Genomic DNA, 20,550 nt, shown 5'->3' with positions numbered 1-20,550 from the left:
GAATTTTTCTCCTCAGCTCACTGCCTTTTTTCAGCAAAACAATGTTTCCGAGATACAACGTGTCCCATATCCTAATGTTAATGTAATGCAAACTCCAGGGCTGATCCCTAATCCTGCAATTTGATCCTGATCTGAACACCCGCAGCCCTGCTGGTGATCCCATTTAGCCCCAACTAGCATGTCAACGTTGAGTCTACACAGAGTTTTCTGGGTGGTCGCAGAGGGGAGGGGAGGAAAAGTGATGGCTAAGCCTTTGGCTAATCATGTTATCGTAGGCAAAAAGCATGTGCGTGTGTGCACGCGCACACACACACACACACACACACACACACACACACACACACACACACACACACACACACACACACACACACATCCCAAAGTACATTAACCTCTTGACTTCAGCTGCCAGATACTCGAGCATCAACACATTTTGTCAAGGTTACAGTGAAAGGCATTTCCATCCTTCATTTGTGTGCGTGTGTGTGTGTTGAAAACTGCGATGCTGATACAGAAAGGAGGGATTTAAAGGAAAGCTGTGATAACACCAAGCACAGTAAATTTTGTTTGGCCACTTCTTTAATTCAGGCCTGAGAACTTCCAGGTATCAGACAGACTTGAGGAAACGTGTGTGTGTGTGTGTGTGTTTGTGTGTGTTCGCTCACGTTGTGTTCGTTGTTCTAGGCCTTGCGGGCGTGCAAAGCCCAGGTGAGACGGCTTGCTGTTGAGCTGCATGAGTGTGTGTCTTTGTGTGTGTGATTAATTAATGTGGAGGCAGGCTCCAGGTTCTATAACAAAGGCTCAGGAGATGAGTTCTTACAACACGGGGCTGCAAGGGGTGTCCATCGGCGTGATGGATACCCCGATTTCAGCTGCAGCAGTGCTCCCTTATCTGCGCCCCACCCACCTCTGTGCAGAGCGTGATCTACATCATTTCAGACAACACCAAATACAACTCTATCCCCCTCCTCCTCCCACACACACACACACACCAACCCACCCACCCCAAAAACCTGAGGGAAGGCCACACCAGAATTACTCCATCCATTTCAATTATCGAGATTGAATATCTGATTTAGACACACACAGTGCTGTGTGGAAGCCGAAGCTGCAGCCCAGGACTCAATGTCAAACTATATAACCAACTAAATGACTTGTCTGGAAATAGAAAGACACCAAAAACATAAGCCTTCATGACTTGACATTATTTTTAGCCTTGCTAGCAACACAGCAGGGCTGTAAGAGGGTATAGGGTGGGAGGAAAGAGAAACCAGAGGTTCCTGGCTGCAGTGCATACACACAGCATCACATGCGATCATGGATGTTATGTTGGAACATCTGATGTGTGAGTTTGAGTTCTACTGCCCTGCAGCTAATATATAAAAAAAATATATGATATATATAAAGTATGATTAAAGATTAAAGTCTGTCATGCAAACTAATGCAGTGATTCCTGAAGCCATTCCTGATTTGATTGTGAAACCCCAGAAAATAAAAGTGCTGGCAAGATAACCTTTTAAAAGGTTTGTTAAAAGCTCTGACTTGAAATGCTGCTGTGCGGCATCACTCTGGCACTGTGGGCAGCCAGCTCTGTGGACCTGTGAGGGTTTCTGTCAGGGTATTATGAGCCCAGTGACCCACCAGGCCTAAACACAAGGGATTTTATTTAGTTTTCAATACAAATACTGTTTCTATTATCGATTTTACACATACGAAACAACCTATAAAGCTACAAAAAGTAATGATGAACCAGACAAATGTTCAAGCCTTATGCTGTTTTACTTGATCTATGTCCACTATATGCTAGTGTAGCAAGGTAAGTTCTTTGCCCTTTATTAACCAGTTCTCGCACTGAATAGACTGTAATGTTTTAAGTATGAAAAAGTAAAGTACAAAGTCTCTCTCTCATTGCCAACACAGCTCTATTGCCCCATCTGGACCCCACAATCACTGACACAGTGCTACATTAAGTAACTGCAGACTATCAGCACAGTTCAACGCCGCGTCTTTCAGCTCGCCTCACTTAACTGATGTCCCCTGTAAACATTTGGTTTAAACTCCCAGCTCTTGAAAGTCTGGCCTCTTATTACATTTTAATCCCCGAAATATCTCCAAGGTCTATTCTTACACAAGGCTGCTGCATTCAAGGCTGAAAGTCATTTCAGCACTGATATAATCATCCTTATTGTGGTGTAGCCTTCTGCTTAATACAGCATAGGTGGAATTATTTAGTCCATCCTAAAAAATATTTCTTCGCATCCGACCTTGCATCAGACAGTTTGTATATTGCAGGGTGTGATCTGAAAACAGAAGAAGTTCCTCTCCTTTTTATTTATGGTTAGAGATGAAGAGAAGTGATCCCACAATGCTGAACTGCAGGTGTATTTCTTTCTTTTTTCACCTTCTCCTCTGTGAACCCCATCAAATTTGAACCACAGAGCATGTCCTTGTTCATCTATAAAATGTGGGAAAATACTAATAAGCATCATGAGATGTACAGAGCAGCCAAACAGATATTTAGATAGTTTAATGTTTAATTAACTGTATTGCTCGGACTCATTTGTGTCATAAACAAAAGGCACATTGAAGTCAAAGGCAAAGTATATTTGTTGTTTTTTTAAAAGCCAGTGGAAAAGCCAGCTGGAAGACATTTAATGGTACAACAGACCGGGGCTAAACAGGCATCTGTGCTGGACTTAAACCAACAACCAAAATCAGTTTTTCTGGCAGAAAGCTTACTGCAGCCAAAGACTTGCTCAATCTCATATAACATTCACAGAAAAGAAACAGGAAATACTGCTCAGCAAATCAGCTGGAGCAGAAAACCAGCAGAGGCACAGAAAATTGCTTTCAAGCTATAATAATCAAACCCAGGTGAGCAAAATGTGCTGGTATATAGAATTGTAGAGACTATAGTAAAACCTTAAAGATCTATTATAAAAGCTTCTTCCTTATTTGCAAGGGGTCGCCACAGCAGATGAATCAGCATATTTGATTTGGCACAGATCGCAAACCAGGGATCTTTTGCATGTCAGGTGGATGTGTTAACCACTAAAGGAGAGCTATTGTGCTTTTCTGTGGACTGTTTTTCTGTGGTATTACATACCTGAGGTTAATCATCCAAAACAACTACACAAGAGATGCGAAGAAGAGAGTAGAGGCAGGGTAGAGTGGGTGGAGACGAGTGTAGGGGGTCATTTGTGACAGAAGGATAGCAGCGAGACTCAAATAGGAAGTTTACAAGATGTTAGGGAGACCTGCTATGATGTATGGAGAATTGTGCAGAATTCAAGATGCTAAGATTTTTTACTGCAAGTGACCAGGATGGACAGGATTGCAAGTGAGTCCATTAGAGGAACAGTTTAGGTTGAACAGTTTTAGAGATAAGAGTCAGAGAGGCAAAGCTGAGTTTGTTTGGACAAGTGCAGAGATGTGGATATACTGAGGAAAGAAGATGGAGCTGCTAGGCAGGAGGAAAAGAGGACAATCACTTAAGATTCATAGTGAAAGAGGACATGAAGAGGGCAGTGTTACAGAAGAGAATGCTGGGAACAGGGTGAGATTGAGACAGATGATTTGCTGTGGCGAGCCGTAAAGGGAGCAGCTCATTAAAAGCGTATGCCCATTAAATAGGGGAAATTGAGACTACAAGTACCATTGTTCTTTCTGTGATCACTGTGCTACTGAGTGCTAATAACGGCTGTTTATAATGCAACATAAACCTGGCATTTGGGATCAAATGAGTCGAGGAAGAGGCTTACACCAAATGGGTATTTCTACTATCACGTAACTGATACGAGGAGCTGAAGCATCACTCTACAAGAAGCATTTGAGCCATTGAGAGGTCTGGCGAGAAGTAGAGGGCCACGGGAGACAAGAAGGAAAAACAACACAAAGAAAAACAACCATCACAAAACCCTGGCAGCATCTGTGGCAAACCCTGCCATTCATCCAATGGGCTTTCAAAGCACTGCAGGCAGGGCCAAGCAGATAACCCCCACTGCAAAGCCCGTGTGTCTCACAAGAAGACACACAAGCCTTTTACTTCCTCACACTGCCTGTGGCAATGGATCCATCCAACTGTCCAGCAAATAACGAACCTGAAGAGGCTGTCAGAGGACAATGTGAATTAGCTAGCCCCGAGTAGAAAAGGGGAGCAGGCTGAGGATAGAGAAAAAAAAATCTAAATTGTACTGTGAGACATATAGCCCAGTGTTGATTTAGATCTCCTTGTCTAACAGCATCTGCAAAAAGTCAGATCTTCAGGTGTTTTCAAAAACAGCCGAAAGCTTATACCAGCAAGACAGATGGCAGTGTAGCTCTTAGACACACACACACACACGCACATACACGTGACCAGATAACGCACTCAATCACTTAACGTAAAAATTTTCGCTTTTTTTACTCTCGCTCTCCAAGAAGAGATGACCTTTAATGTGGCATAGTCAAAAGATGGGCGGGGAGAAAACAACAACAACAACAAAAACAACAACACACACTCCCCGTTTGAGTTTTCTGTCGGTTGAACACATGAGAGCATTCCCGTCCTGGGCCTCGGTTGAAATGAGAGGCAAGCCACAGGGAAACAATTCGCTTTAGCTTGTTTGGCGGATGTGAAGCACAACCAGTGGCCTGTCAGCGCTGTCAATTAAAGAGAGGAAACCACACAGACACTCAGAGCAACACAAACATCATTACTGGAGCCACTGCTGTACGCTCTAAAAGAAACCAGAGGAGTCTGTGTGGGACTCGGGTTTTTTTTCCCCTTTTTTGAGTAGATGTGGCCTAAAAAGTTGTTATCCACCCACCATATCTGTGCTCAGTATCACATTAAATGATCTTTACTATACAGAATAATAACATACCGTATATGACTATCAGACTCCAGCTCTCTGCTACCACTGAAGACACTGAGGTCATGTCCCGGTATAAGACTCACCTCAGGATAATTGGCTTATAATGGGGCTGAGATTAAATTAAATTCAATGATGTCTAACAGGCGTCAGGGTACAGCTGAAGGCTGGGGTCGATAAATCCAGATCCAAATGAGCTCTAGATGATCTGGAGAAACTTAATAAGGCGATAATTCAGTTTCCAGGGGACATTTTCCATATTCTAGTCATCACAATTAGGATGGGGGGAAAAAGCTCTTAATGATGGAAGTTTAAAGGACAGCTACAAGATGTCTGTGTCTGTGTAATACTCAAAAATATCCTGGAATGTATAATCCTATAATTGGAACTGAGAGTTTTTGGAAAGCTAGTTGGGCATTTTCACCACCAATGGGGTTCTTTTTAATAATGGATTGCATTTATATAGCGCTTTTCGGGGCCCTCAAAGCGCTTTACAATTCCACTATTCATTCACTCTCACATTCACACACATTCACACTCCCCACAGCTGCCCTGGGGCAGACTGACAGAAGCTGCCATATCGTGCCATCGGCCCCTCTGGGCATCACCAGTAGGCAGTGGGTGAAGTGTCTTGCCCAAGGACACAACGACCGAGACTGTCCGAGCCGGGGCTCGAACCGGCAACCTTCCGGTTACAGGACGAACTAACTCTTTGAGCCACGATCGCCCTTTTTTCAGCCAGATATAATTAATAAAAGAAACACACACACACACACACACACGAGGTAAACTCATGAAAATAGGTGATGCTAATCAGAAACATCTACTTTTTTTTCCACAGCGAAACATCGTGGGAATTATTGTGAAAGTTGATGAATAAAAGAAGTGCGCTTGCTATGCCTTCTAGCGAACTCCAAAGTTACGACAGGGTGTGACCCTCCCTCTGGACGTGCCTGCCTGTACCTGTTCTTTGTCGGTGACTCTCTACCGCAATAAGCTGGTTATAGACAGCTGAGGTGAGTGCTACGAGCGGAAGAGTTGGAGTGGAAATGACAGGATGAGAGATGGATGCCATCAATGCCTCGGGCTGTATTTAATTTTAGCAAACACGCTGAATCTACAGCATCTCATGGGACAGGAGCTGAAACAGTCTCGGCTATGTTTTAAGATATTTGCTCAAAAGCACCAGTTTTGTTCTTTTTCAAAACCATTTAAAAAAACATCTGGAGAAGACAGATGAAGGCGAAGAGGGTGACTTGAAATTCCTGCCACGGAGCAGCACTACTGTTACCTACATTGAGACAGATGAGGCGGCGCACATTTATGAAATTAATCACTCAGCTCTGAACAGTTGTATTGAAATGGCATCCAAAATGCCACTGTGAGACGCAGCTAAGCAGATCATATGAGAGCTGCACAATTTGTATTTATTGATCAGTGCTGAAAAGTGGGCAGCTGACATATTGCTTCTGACTGAAATTGCTGCACCATGATGAAAAGCCGCTGCTGCAGTCTAGACGCTGGATGAAAACATTAGAGAGTCAATGTTGTGAAATTCAGTAATCATTCTAATGGAAACCTGCATTTAAATGTGATAATAATAGACTTTTACTGAAAGTCATTTTTAATTTCAAACCAAAACTGAAGCAGTTCATTTGCAACAGTATATGAAATCAATCTGCGATGCTCCTCTACGCTGTCCTCTGTTCAAGAGGCCATTTTCTACAACACATTTCAAGTCACTTCATCAACATCTTGACCTTTTCAAAAATGTCTTAAATACTGGTTTCCCTTTAACACTACCTAAATTAAAAGACGCTTTGTGTGGAGAGAGCAACTGTATTACACAAATGGAAAGACATGGGCAGGGCTATTTAATTATATGCTAATACAAGCTCAGAAGTGGACCTGATCCGCCTCATTATTTCTGGCTCTTTCTTGTTAAAGTGTTTGGGTTAAGAAAGATTTAGTAATGTTGGTTGATAAATAATATCCAAATCACCGTTGGTAGTCTGCCAAAGTAGAGGGCTTAGAATATAAACACAGTAGTCTGCCAATATTTTAGGAGGATATGTGGCAACTGGTAAATTTCCCAGCCTGGGATAGAATTCAGCTTATTCCCAGTTTATCCCGAGCACCTCCATGCATCATGTAACTCTTACAAACATTTTGTATACAGCTGCTGAAAGAACGGAGGAAAATTTGCTGCATATTGCAAATATTATGCGGTGCAAGTATAATAATAATACTTGGTTACGTCAAAAATGATAATCATGGTTACTTAGTTAAATATTGAGATCATGAATGTTCATTGATGTTTTTAATGCACCGCCATGTAAGAAGAAACCTTTCACATATTCAAATCTGTCCAAATGTCTGCATGAAAACAAAACCGGCCTTCCGTATTCACTCAAATTCAGCAATATTCAAGTCCTAGATGAAAAATAAAGTACATTTATAAGCAAACTGTACCAAAAAGGCTGCCGTAATATGCTACATTCATACATTATGCTAATTAATCTTTAGAAATCAATGTGAATAAAACTTGCAGCAAAGTGGCTGACAGCAGTGAGATTCCTCTACATTTCCTCTGTTGTACTTTGCACACAGTGCAGGTTTTACCACTTTGGAAAAGTAACTGCATGAAGAGATAACACAGCTGGCTAAATGGAATGCGACTGCACCGGTGATTCCAGTGCATCTTTGTGAGCTGAATGGATGTGCTAATGTGCTGTACAGGCTCGTTCTCATGGACGTCCGAGCCGATGTTGGCCGATTCACGTTAGCAATTGTTGCATTGTTTTTTCTGGCCTTCGCTCATTAATTACACTCCAGTTTGTGCTCCAGTCTTTTTCAGGTGTTTGAATAAGTTAGTTCGAGATCTGTGCAGACAACTCTACAGTGCTCTTTGGCTATGATTTTATCTTGGTTAACACTCTTAAGGCTTTTCACCTTCTGCTATAGATAGATAGGTATAGATATAGACTTAATTAATCCCACACTGAGGAATTAGACTTTTTACAGCAGTGGAAGGGTCAGAAAGACCCAGTGAATGAGATAATATAAAAAAAAAACCAATACAAAATCAATAAATAAAAACTCCTAAAAGTCCAAATCAATAAAATACAATACAAAAGTAATTTTTACAATATCTAAATTGTACTATTTACACAAAAATGGACTAAAACCTTGTTACTGACATTCTTTATAGTGCATAAGGTGCAGTGGGAATTATAATATATACACATATTTTAGCAGGTGTTTATCCTATGTCTGATTGCTCTGTCCTACACCATGGCTCTAACAATCTGCTGCTGAAGGAGGTGCTCAGGGCCTCCCCACAGTCTCATGCAGGGATGAGAGGTGTTGTCCATAATGGACATTAGGTTGGCTAAACTTCATTCCCCCCTCCTCCTCTGCGGTCTAGTCTAGGGGACAGGCCAGGACAGAGCTGGCCCTCTTCAGTCTACAAGTTCTTTCCTGCCCCTCTCTGTGCTGCCACCTCCCAGCAGACCACTGCATAAAAGACTGCAGAAGCCATCACAGTGTTATCAAAGGTCCCCAGAAGACCGAGAGGCCTGGTCTTTTGGGTTGGATGAGAGTTGACACGTCTTCACAAAACTCAAAGAAGTCCAGTTGCCCTCTTTTTTTCAAGCTCTTCAAATTTTGTACACTAAGATTTTTACGCGGACAAACAAAAGCACTGCAATACATCCCAAAAGTGCCGCAACATCCAGCCAAACACATTCGATACAGTGGAAACAGCTGACAGCACAGCTGGCGTCTGAGACCAAGGAGTTTTGTTGCTTCAGGGAGTGACCACAGAGGAGACGCATCCAACTTTCCCCAAAGTAGAACCACCCCATCTGGAGGCTTCTTCCACTGAACAGCTTGACAGAAATAAAATGTGCGTTATCCAAGACATCGCACTGTTCAAAAACACATATTTAGACCCACATGAGCCCAACTCACAAAAAAGGATCAGAATGTCAATTTATTGTATATTTTTTTTAAACTCCTGAACAATGATCTATATTGTGCTTTGACAGTACCATGCACAACATTATGGATGGCTAATAAAGATTTTGGAGGCAGAACAATATTACAATCATTTAAAGTTGCAGTCCTAACATTTATTATAAATGGGACAATCGGAAAGGTTTAAACCACCGTTGGTTTCAAACCCGCTGTGACAATTTCTGAGCCAGAAAGTCGAACACCACCAAAATAAAACGGGCAGCTGGAAGTTTCATTTTTATCCCTCTGACAGTTGTCACGCTTACGCAACACGCTAAAGTGTATTAACATTAAGTGGTATTAGGCAAAGAATAACCATGAGTAATTTATAATCCTTTAAATCCTGTCTCGAGGAAAACACAGAGTAGGTCTCGTAATACTTCTTGTGCTCTTATTGTTGATTTTGAGAGGACATTGTCATCATTCTAATTGACACCTCTCCTGGCTAGTTTGACTCAGCAATCCAAGTAAGAGTATATATATCATGGAAGCAGCCTTAGGTGTGTGGCTTCATTGCATAATATTTCAGGTCAGGCTAATATCATCGTCCTACATCATGTTCTATAGGAGCTGGAAAAGGCAGTGACAAGGCCCTGGGGCCAAGCTGTCTCATTTACTGATGGAAGTGGGTCTACTGGAGCAACCAACTAAAACCTATTTACTTTTCTATCACACAGACACAGGGACGGATAGAGAAAGAGAGAAACACGTAGAAAGACCAACTCTAAGAGGTGATCTGACAATTAATATTCACACAGCAGCTTCCTCCCTAGTCCTACGTTTACGTTTGATAAATTTCAGTAATGAAACTGTAGATGAAATTTACACAAAGCTGATTGAATTTCCTCATTAAACATAAGAAGGCAATCATTAAAAATGAGCTCCGAATCTTCCTGACTGTGTACTGGAAAAGACTTTGAGGGGGGTTTGTGAGGCAAAAACTCAAAGTGGCATAATCTAAAATGAAAAACACTGTCTTACAGGGCCAAGTCTACATTTGATATGCTACGATTTATATTTCCGGCCAAATATTTAAATAAGAGCCAATCTCTGGTTGTCTTTTTTTGCTAATAGAACAGAATAGAACAGAAAAATTTCAGAAGTTCTGCTTAGAAGGAGCAAGAAAACCTCACTTTCTTTATTTTTTATACTCTGCATAAAACTGTGTGCAGAAAAAAACGAAATAACCACAGCTCCTGTAAATGTAATGCAACAGAACAAAACAGTTGTGGACAAGTGGTGCAGTAATATTCACAACTGTACCAGGTTTTTATTTCATTCAGAAATAGCACTCGTTGGCCAAAATATCATTCCTGAGGAAGTACAACTTATTTTATTTAAAACAAATAGGAAATTACAATTACAATTTAAAACCCCTCTCACTGTCTCACATTTTTAACAGTGGAATAATTTCTCAATATATTATGAAACCAGCTGTAGTTGAGAAGCCAAATCTGCAGTTTACCCCACAAGACCTTCCAGAGGCAACCCAGCAGCCATTAAACTACCTCAGGCACTTCTTCTAGGTTAAGTTAAATTTATTTCAATTGTCGTCAGGGTTTGAAAACTGCATGTATAGAATCAGTCGAATCGGATGAAAACTTCTTCAAAAGTTTGCAGAGTGTCCCCCAAAATAAGGTTTTAAAAAGTTTTGTTTTTTTAATCCACCTTCACATGAAGTTAGACTTCTCCCTCCATCTGCGCTGCAGAATCCTCCCATAGATTCCAGGTCAGGAATCTTTGAGCGCCATGTCTTCTCCTTATGTAATCTATCTGGTTAGTCTCAGCTCAGCAGAGTATATTAGCATCTTTTGCTCCTAGCTTTGATTTTTAAAGCCAATATTAAGGGAAAATAACCTCAAAATATAAAAACAGAGGAAAAGGAGTACTAAATGCATGCAATAGCTTTGCCGTGTCCTACTTATGCACCGGATCCACATAACATAGTCCGCTTTATATACCAACAACTGGAAATATTGCCCCAAAACAGATAGATCTGACGGGAGGGGATACAGGTTGATTGTTAAAGCTTTACACCACCCTAGGAACGAAGAGGGCAAACTGACAAACACCCACTAGATGTTAAATCTACGCGTCACTGTTGTGTTTACAGCTTTTACAGCTGCTTCTGAGTGAAAAAATAATTAATTTATATCAGTTTAAACAACACTTCAATTATTCAGTTTCCTTCCACTCAGCTGACACACCCATTTAACATTCATTCTTTTCTTAATTACAGGGAGTTTACTTGAAATTATCGAGGGAATTAAAAATGAAAAGCCTTCACTGCACCGTGACATTAGAGGGCAACTTTTAAAGAAAAAAAATGCAAGAGTGCAGGAAAACTTCAAACCAGATCAAGCTAGAGAGTATCGTGGCATAAACCTTATCAGCAGAAGAGGCTCAGCTACCTCTGTCACGTGGGGCTGTCATCTTATCAAAAGCTCACAATACAAACCCACACTAAACCGTCATACACCACCTACATATGCACAGCTAAAGGACTCCAAACAAACACCCTGGGGTTATTAGGACAAAAGAGAGAAAGATCTTAAATTAAAAACACAGTCTCTGCTCCCATTTATTCAATCGGTCGCAATTAATTAAAGTTATCGTGGCGCATACAGACAGAGCTCACACAAACACCTGCAGAAATGATGTATGCTTCACTTCCATTTAACATTAATAAAGCTGTCACAGTTCAGATTTTCATTGTATGACTAGCATGGCTAAAAGAATATACAGTATAGATAATGACCATTTTTATTGAAAGATTGCAATGAAGAATTGTTTTTAAAGTGCTATCAATCAAGAGAAGAGAGCTGTGATGAACTTAGTAGTGAGGATGTAACTATAACTGTGTTGCCACTGGATTGTTTGCAATATTATCATATACCTATTTTTAAATGTGTTATCATCAGTAGCAGTATACTGTCAGTATACTGTCTTTCTGAGTCCAGTTAAACGCAGCCAAGATCTGTGCAGCGATATGTTAGCAGCTCTTAGGTCTGATCAGGGTACACTAATGTACACTAAGAAACTAAAGATTAGAGGGAATTTGCAATTTTAGGAATTCTCTGCCGTCCAGTCTACGACGGACTCGAGCAGAAAGCAGCTGAAGACTCATCTTTTTAAACTGGCGCTGGGACATTCAGTTTCATTGGGGGGGTTTTGGGGGTTTTTTCTGGGGTTGCATTTGATGTAAAGGACCTTGTGATCTGAATCTTAAAGGGGGCGATATAAATACATTTACTATCACTGTACTACTTTGTGTTCATTTGGATTAGATTTTGATAGTCAAAGGTCAGGATTACATGTGAGAATTTTGACAATATTTCTGGCAGTAACTCAAAAATGTATATGGTACTTATGGTAAAAATTTTGCACAAAAACTAATAGGATAAAATTGGCTCTGGGTCTTTTTTCTAAATACAAATGAAAAAAATAAGAGGCATTACAGAGTTCTGGTCTGAGGTGATTGTCTCTTTGTGCTTTATCTCTAATACTGTAGGTCTGACATATTTATTGTGAACCGGCACTATATAAATAAAACTGAACTGAGCAGACTCATAAGAGAAAGGTCAGAGACTGCCATAAAGCATTATTTTGGCCTTTATTTACCACTATCACTAAGGAACAGAAAGGATCATATTTCACATTCAGTCTGCTATTGAATTGGTGACACTAATCTCTGGTGCCCACCTATTTAATTGCTTCAAAGTCTTCACTGCATGTATTCTAAGTGTGGAGAGACATGGATGTAAACTGAAACTTGACAGATCTGAGAGGAGACATTCAACCAAGAGGTGGTAATTCTAGCCTCAAAACTGAAAGGCTGACAGACAATTAAGACTTTCAGAGAAGAGTTACAAAAGTGTGAAACCGAGGAGAGGGAAAAACAAAACAAAAAAAAAAGAAGACAGAGAGAATAAAACACCCCGCATCACCGTACTCATTACGAGCACAGACACTGACAACTGGGAAGAAGCACAAACAGAATATAAATATATGATAAAGTTGACATTTAGAGGCATGTGTAGATGGATGACTCTAACTGACGGCCAATTTGGCTGCTAATCTAAAGGCCAAGGCTGCTGGTGGCAGGGACAAGAGATCAATCGCGCGTGCGTGCGTGTGTGTTTGGGTGTGCGTGTGTTTGGGCGTGCACACATACGTGGTCTTTCACTCACCAAATAGATTGCTGGAGTGGCCGTGCTTGGAGACAGGCCTGAGCTCGTTGGAACCCCAGGCGTACTGCTTGTAGCTGTCCCACGCATGCTTCATCATCTGACAGGGGAGAGGAAGAGGAGGGGTAGGAGGGGGGGAGAGGGAGGAGGAGAAGATGAGAAATGAAGAGAGTTAAACGGGACAATAAACTGTGAGCCGTAACAACAGAATCAAATCATTTTAACCGAGCGATGAGGCTCGTTTTTCACTCGGTGAATCAGCCTGTACGTTTAACTATGCGTTTCTAAACTACCCTAAAAAATATCCAGCACATGCATGAATAAATACAGAGCTGCAACTGACATCAACTACCCCAAATTCAATCAATGGTTGTCGGAAAGATATTCCCACTGCTCAAGCTGACATAGCACAATGTCTTGATTTAATCAGCCAACTTTCCAAGACCCAAAGTTCTTCAGATTAACGTCACTGAAGGTTGAGAAAAATAATGGATACTCGAAAAAAAAAAAATCATAGTCAGAGTTGTTTTGGGCAATGCTGTAATGTGGACTGCCTGCTAGTATTATTCATTGTGTATTTATTCAACTTAAAGTAAGGTGTCTTTTATTTATAGAGGATTTCCTTAAACTTTAAAAGTTAAGGGTTATGGTAGTGGGGACACGTGTAAGGATTTACTCCCTGATCAGGCGGTTTGGAGGTTTTTGGAGCCTCTGGTCAACTGTAGCTACACAGAGCTAAAGCCAGCAGTAAATTATTGCATAATGCAAACAGCACGAGGGGCCCTGAGCTATCTGGGGATAAAGGCAGCTGCAGGCAAACCTTAATGATCCTTCCACAGGTTCATCTAGGAAACCCTGAGAGGTTTACTTCCTCTCAGTCACATCTTGTTGACCAAAAGCTCTCTTCTAAAGCGATTTTTATATTTAGGGCAAGTCCTTCTATTTGGTACGGTCTCAAAGGTCTAGAGCTTCATGAATGAATATAATGAATCACATTATCTGTTGTGGCGTTCCCTCAATCAAAATTTTAAAAGATATTCAGAGATTTGTTTTTGTCGGTCTTATCTGGACACATGACTGACAAATACATGACAAATACAGCAGGGAAAAAACTTCATAGGAGGGTGACAATGTGTCTCGTTAGCACATGTTGTCATTCTTGCCCTTCAAACATACAATAAAAGTTTCTGTTCAGGAAGTCTGAGACTGCAGCGCAAGATTTCAAGAAACACCATTATAATAAAAGAACAACTTTCCTTCTGGGAAAATAATCAGGACCAGTGAGTAACATAGCATAACCATCGTGCCTGTTTAATCTCCCCGTCACTGTTAAGGGAAATAAATTCTGCATCTGTGAGATTATCCACAGATGGAAAAGGTTTTGCTTCAGAAGTCTCTGGATATCTGAACCATGTATTGACTACAACCAGGGATATTTAAATCAGGGCTCTCGTCAGTGCTGTATCATCCACAGGTTTTATCATGCAGCTCCTTTCAGAAGTCTTTCCGAAACTGACTCATTACTTATTGCAGCAGGTTGGTACAGACTGCTTTAAAAAAAAAGAAAACAGGGTGTACTGAATAGACCCCGGGCTTTTGACAACTTTGGCCATCGTACACCAAGACTGCTCCCTGTAGCTTTTTTAATGCTTACTCAACATTTACTTGGGAGTTGACAAGGTATCCAACTTTCTAACAGATTTTTAGCATTTTCATCCCTTGTTCTCTGTCCAGCCTTTTGATATAATGTGTTTGGATTACAAAAGTCAACTCATGCAAGCTATCGATAAACACGTGAACACAAAAGAGATCAGACAGAGCAACAGCTGAAATAAGAAGAGAGAACAAAGACTGATAGGCAAGACTGTAAAACAAACTTGACTTCTATTTTTTTTTTTTTTTTTACTTCGTGTTATGTGTACTCAGTGAGGGAGGGAGGAACATTTCATTCAAATAAAATGAAGTAGAATTGTCTTTAACTTGATCTATGACAAACCTGTTTTTTTTTTATGTTAATATATTGAATTTTCAGCAGTGAGCAGCTATTTTCATATTGCAGGCAGAAAACATTAAGCTAACTTGTCAGTGTTTGGGTATTCTGTCAAAGCTTGTGTTGAACACTTGAGGCTTTAACTTTGAGCACACGAACATCCAAACATCTCTAAGTATGTTTGGTCAAGTTCTTTTACAAAACCTCGAGCCAAAGCTTCACGGGCTCCAGCTGTCAAGCTGTGTCTCTCATCAAAATGGGCTAATGATTTAATGATTTTCTCTGCAACCAACAGACTGAAATTATTCCCACTCTCCAACCAGTCAATGAAGATTTTCTTTGGTTAATTACAAGTAGGGCTGCCACAAACAATTATTTTGATAGTCGACTGGTCACCAATTATTTTTGCAATTAGTCGACTAATCAGATCATGCATCCATTGGACGCACAGCGTACAGCTTATTGCACCAGCATGCATCTGCTCTTATGTAACTAACATTAGCTTACAGCTTGAAGTGTTTAAGGTATGTGCTAACTAAAAATAAAGACAAGATGATAGTTCATTAAATTTTAATGAAATTTGCAGATTGTTTCGGTGAAGTTTAACAAACTCCTTGCTATCTAAAATATAACAGGACACCAGAGTAAATTCTCGAGCATCTCACACTTCTGATAATCAGCTGTCTGCTTGACATTTGTTCAGCTGTGTAAAAACTATAACTTTAATCTCAGCCAAACAGATTTACTCAGGAACAAATAAAATACAAACAAAAAGCCAAACAATAACATTTTTAAGTTATCTAAGTGACTTGTATATGTTTAACCTGAGTAGCGAAAGACCACGGTGGGTTTGAAAACGATTTGCCGGGAGTCCGGTGTTCTCTCGGGCTCTAGTAAGCCTTGCCCCCGGCTAGCTATCGAACTAGTGGGTAACAGACGTCGGAGCGATTTTGAAAATATGTGGTGTTTTGATAAACTGAGCTGATATTTGAGGTTTACACCTAAAAATATGTTAAAAGTTTATTTTGTGACCCAGAAAGAATAATAAGAGTAACATTAAAACTAACTAGCTGCCGCCATTGTTGGAAACTGAGCTGGGCTGCGCTATGAATTCTGGGACAGAGCTACTTCTTTGTGGTTTAATGGCAGCTGGCATCCTTGTACATGCAGTGCTGCCATCTTCTGTTTCAGTCCGTTATTACACTCTTAAATTCTACTACTTATTCCTGCGTCTTTTGTGATCTTACAAAGCTTCAAACGACGCGTCGACTATTAAATCAGTCGATTTTGATAGTCGACGTAATCGTGACTACTCGACTAATTGTGGCAGCCCTAATTACAAGTGTAATGGACTGAGTTGATATCAGATTTAATTATCTCTTATTGAAGATGCTCACTGATCATGTTTCCCAAAAATAAAAAGGAGCACTGTGAAATTTTAAGCTCTGAATCGAGCTTAAAAGTCTGTTTAGACAGACCTGAATTTAAAGTCGAAATTTATTCAGAAAAACAAGAAAAGGTCCTAAAAAAGTCATGAAAAAAGCAGGGTATCTGGGGTACAGAGTATAAACAAACAAAAGATTTTTTCAGTACCTTTTTAAGACCAAAATACAGAAAAACAGAAAACTCCATGGTAGAACAATCCTAATTCTAGCCATGCTAAGTGTTTTAATCCCAGTGTCTTCCCTGTCTGCTTTAGTCCAGAAACAACATCATAAAACTGTCTAAATGCTGTTGTTTGGTTTATAGGAATGGCATCTGTTTATCATGAGCACAAAGAATTTACACCTGACCTGATCTGAGAAATGGAGCCGACCGCTTTGAGTGACAATTTCTTTATTTTCTTTTAAAACGTGTTAAACAAGAAGTGATTTCTCAGTATGTGAATTGACTTTTTTGTTCTTTTCTGCTTTTAATTATTTCTGGTATGTCTTACTATTTGAATTTTCTGTCTGTGAAGCTCTCTGTATCTTTGTTAAGAAAAGTAATCTATAAATAATGTTTCTAGGTAATACTGTACGTGTTCAAGTTATTTTTAGTCTTTGTAGTGTTGTTGTTATAGTTATTGGTTGCAGTTGTTCTAGAAATAGAATATTGCTGTTGATTTTCCAGATATTGCTGTACTTGTTCTAGGTATTGTTGTAGCTACTTTATTTATTTCATTTTTTAAATAAAAAAGAGGGACAATAACTATTAATGAACATTTTAAGAAATGTAAATATGCCAGATTATAGCCTTAGGCAACTTCAGTTGTTGTAGTTGTTATTGATGTAGTTGTGTCATTTAAAATTCTAATTGCTGTAGTTCTAGTTGCAATTATAACAGTAACAAACAAAATGTAACCTTAACTAAAAGCATCTATTTGTTTCCTCCCAAGTTAAGGAAAAAAGTGCAGTTACTTCAGACTTTGCTCGAGTATGGGAAGAGTTGTATCATATGTAAAACTTTACATTTAGCTTCATACTCTTTCATGTATTTTAAAACTTGTCCATTACTTTACTTAAATTGTATTATTCTTTTTGATGCACCTTGAATTTCAAGAGCTTTTGAAGATCTGCAGGAATGCTGTCGACATTCAGGGTGATTATATTTTTTTCTTTCCATTTGTAAATTTTTAATAATATTTTGTTTATTTGAACACATCAAGACAAACATATCAATCATGTGGAAAAGCAGCTTTTTACTTAATGTTATTCTCTCTTCCAGTTATGACTGTGGCTGATTGATTGCCTCATCTGTGCTAAATCCACACATCGCTCAATTCCCTGTGTGAAGGGACATCTTCCTCCGCTCAGTCCCATTATCTGCTGCTGAAACCACCTGATTCCCCAGTGGGAGTCATTGAGGTTCCATCTCATTTTAATCTGGCGCTGGCCGGGGCTTGATTGCAATGTGAACGCTGCTTTCCAATTTAACACCCTAACACTTATTTCAGTCTCGGATGTGGCTCCTCCTCCAGCTCTGCCTGCGTCCGTTCAACTAATCCAGGTTATGTAGCGCTGTCCCGGATCTTTTTAGAACCTAGCTGCAGATTAGACACACTAAAGCCCCGTTATCCTCCACCTTGAAACAGTAAGTCTGCCCACACACAAACACACACTCTAAATGACTGTTTTCTCATCACAGAGAGGTTGCTATTGCATCGTAACCAACAGCAAACATCATGCCCCCCTTCCACATGCACCACACTGCCATCTTTATACACCTAAATATAAGTGCAGTACAAACTTTGCATTCAGTCAAGCTGAAGTGAATTTCTGTACAACACACCCTTCTTTCACTGCTCACATTCAAGCGTACATGCATGTATGAGTGCACTCATTTGCATGCATGCTTGTGGTGAACAGATCTGAGTGAGAAAGCTACTTCTGTAGCTGCTGCTGACTCACTGACAGCTAGCTCACTCAAGGACACACACTCACTCAGAGTATCAACAATTAACTGTGATCACTTTTAACGGCGGACACAAATGACCGCAGCAGGCAGCAAACCAACAGGTCAACGAGGCACTCGGTCAGTGTGACTGGCTGCCAGGGAAAGTTAGCAAAGTCAGCTGGTAAAGCAGTCAAACAACGAGACAGCCAATTAGGAAGTCGGTCAGGCAGGACTTTAAGCAAGAATCCAGGAAAAGCGGTTTCCCCACTGCTACAACACAACCACGCACATGAAATAAGCCTAATATATATGTGAGATTATCCACAGATGGAAATATATATATATATATATATATATATATATATACATATATATATATATATATACATACATATATAAATATATATATATATATATATATATATATATAGTGAAACAAGAAGTTTCACTATATTACATCTTATATTTAAAAAACAAACAAACAATTAAAACAAGATCTGGAAACATTTCTGAAAAAACCTGCCTTCAGTTTGCTGGTTTCAGGCCAACAGGTTTCAGAATGAAACGGGCTGGCAACAAGGCTCCAAGAGATTTATGTTAAGAACCAATCAGCTTTCTCAGTTATTAATCAATGTTTTGCTCCAAGGTGACACACTTTTTGACTAAAATATATTTTGTTCAGTAAAAAACTAAAACAACTAGCAGCAATTCAAATTCAAACAACTCCTAGCTATCTTATATATATATATATATATATATATATATATATATATATATATATATATATATATATATATATATATATATATATATATATATATATATATTTTTTTTTTTTTTTTTTTTTTTTTTTAATTTTTTTTTTTTTTTTAATTTTTTTTTTTTTTTTTAAATATCTCTTAACAGTGGAATTTCCTAAAGTTATTTATTCCTCCTTTTTAAAAAAAAAAAAAACAAAAGCTAAGAAATATATATATTTTTTAATAAAAATAAAAGACTAAGAGTTTATTACAAGGTTAGAGACCCTTACTGTTACTGTTTGTCAGGCAAAAGCCTGGAAATATAGGAAGTAACATGCTAGGACTACAACTGTAGGAGAAAGGTATGAATGTTTCTGCTGAAGGAAGCGGTGTATCTGTGGTGATTTAAAAGCATGATGATACCGACGGCAACAAGAGCTGTGCACGGCAGAAGAGGAATAAAACTCTGCTTTCATTCTTTTATTCGCATTGTTCAGATGACTGACAACGTTTCAGTTTGGGTCTTAGGCAGGTTACATCATGCAGGCAGAAGAGGCTTGTGCATGAATAGCCTCTGATTTAAAGCTTTTTCCACAGAACAACTGGTTATTAGAGAGCCCTGCATGGGAAAATATGCCATAGCATTGCTGGAATAGAGGCGGCCTAATTAGTGTTACACTCATCTCCTGTCTCATGTGCTCCATGTGCATCTCTCACTCAAGTATGCCACATTCACATAGTCTCTTATTCATCCATGGACTTTAAGCTGGTTCAAGAATAGTCAAATGTGTTGTTTTTTTAAGTAGACACACAAACACATGACAAATGGCACTTCATTCTGATATCCTCCCCCACGCACATCTAAAGGACGTGAGGTGATAGCCGTGCTCCATTTAACCCCCCCCTCCTTTTGCTATTGTTTCAGTTTTAGTCACTAGATAGCATGTACATAGCATAGCCCTGAAATTCTAATGGATTCCCTCTGAATTCATTGTGTAAAAGTAAAAGCAGTGTTTGAATGAAATTACCTAACAAATACCTTGGCTGTTTGTTTAGTAGAGACAGACCAGTTTATTACTTTGCATGTCTATTTGAAGCACCCGTGCAGCGAGAAAACCAAGCATGCTAATGTTAGCTGCTAACTTGGCACCTAATTCTCTAATCCAAATACTGTAACTTTTAGCTTCATAAAACTAGGATGGCAGTAGACAAAATGCTAACTTTGATACTTCAAAATGCAAAAATCTTCATGGTGACTACAGCCATCTTATATATGCACTTTCCAGTCACTCGGATACTGCCGACTCGTAACAGAAACCTTCCTTGATCTTGTTATTGAGATCAAAGTATGTTAATTGATAGAGCCATCTTGGTCCTCTGCATGTCCA

The 20,550-nt window shown here is 39.5% G+C and overlaps 1 protein-coding gene across 1 annotated transcript in view; it reads right to left on the bottom strand.

Annotated features, from left to right (window-relative positions):
- The window catches only part of man1a1 (mannosidase, alpha, class 1A, member 1), a 162,305-nt gene that overhangs the window by 107,363 nt on the left and 34,392 nt on the right, over positions 1-20,550 (bottom strand). The window contains exon 2 of the mRNA XM_085432373.1: positions 13,061-13,157. Within this exon, the coding sequence (XP_085288499.1) occupies positions 13,061-13,157 (97 nt within the window). The remainder of the gene's footprint in view (positions 1-13,060; positions 13,158-20,550) is intronic.

Source organism: Copadichromis virginalis, linkage group LG15 (genome assembly GCF_057382275.1).
Source record: "Copadichromis virginalis isolate Kocher_CV1m ecotype Utaka linkage group LG15, C_Virginalis_male_GT1.1, whole genome shotgun sequence".
NCBI lineage: Eukaryota > Metazoa > Chordata > Actinopteri > Cichliformes > Cichlidae > Copadichromis > Copadichromis virginalis.
This window is presented reverse-complemented; position numbering and strand designations above follow the sequence as displayed.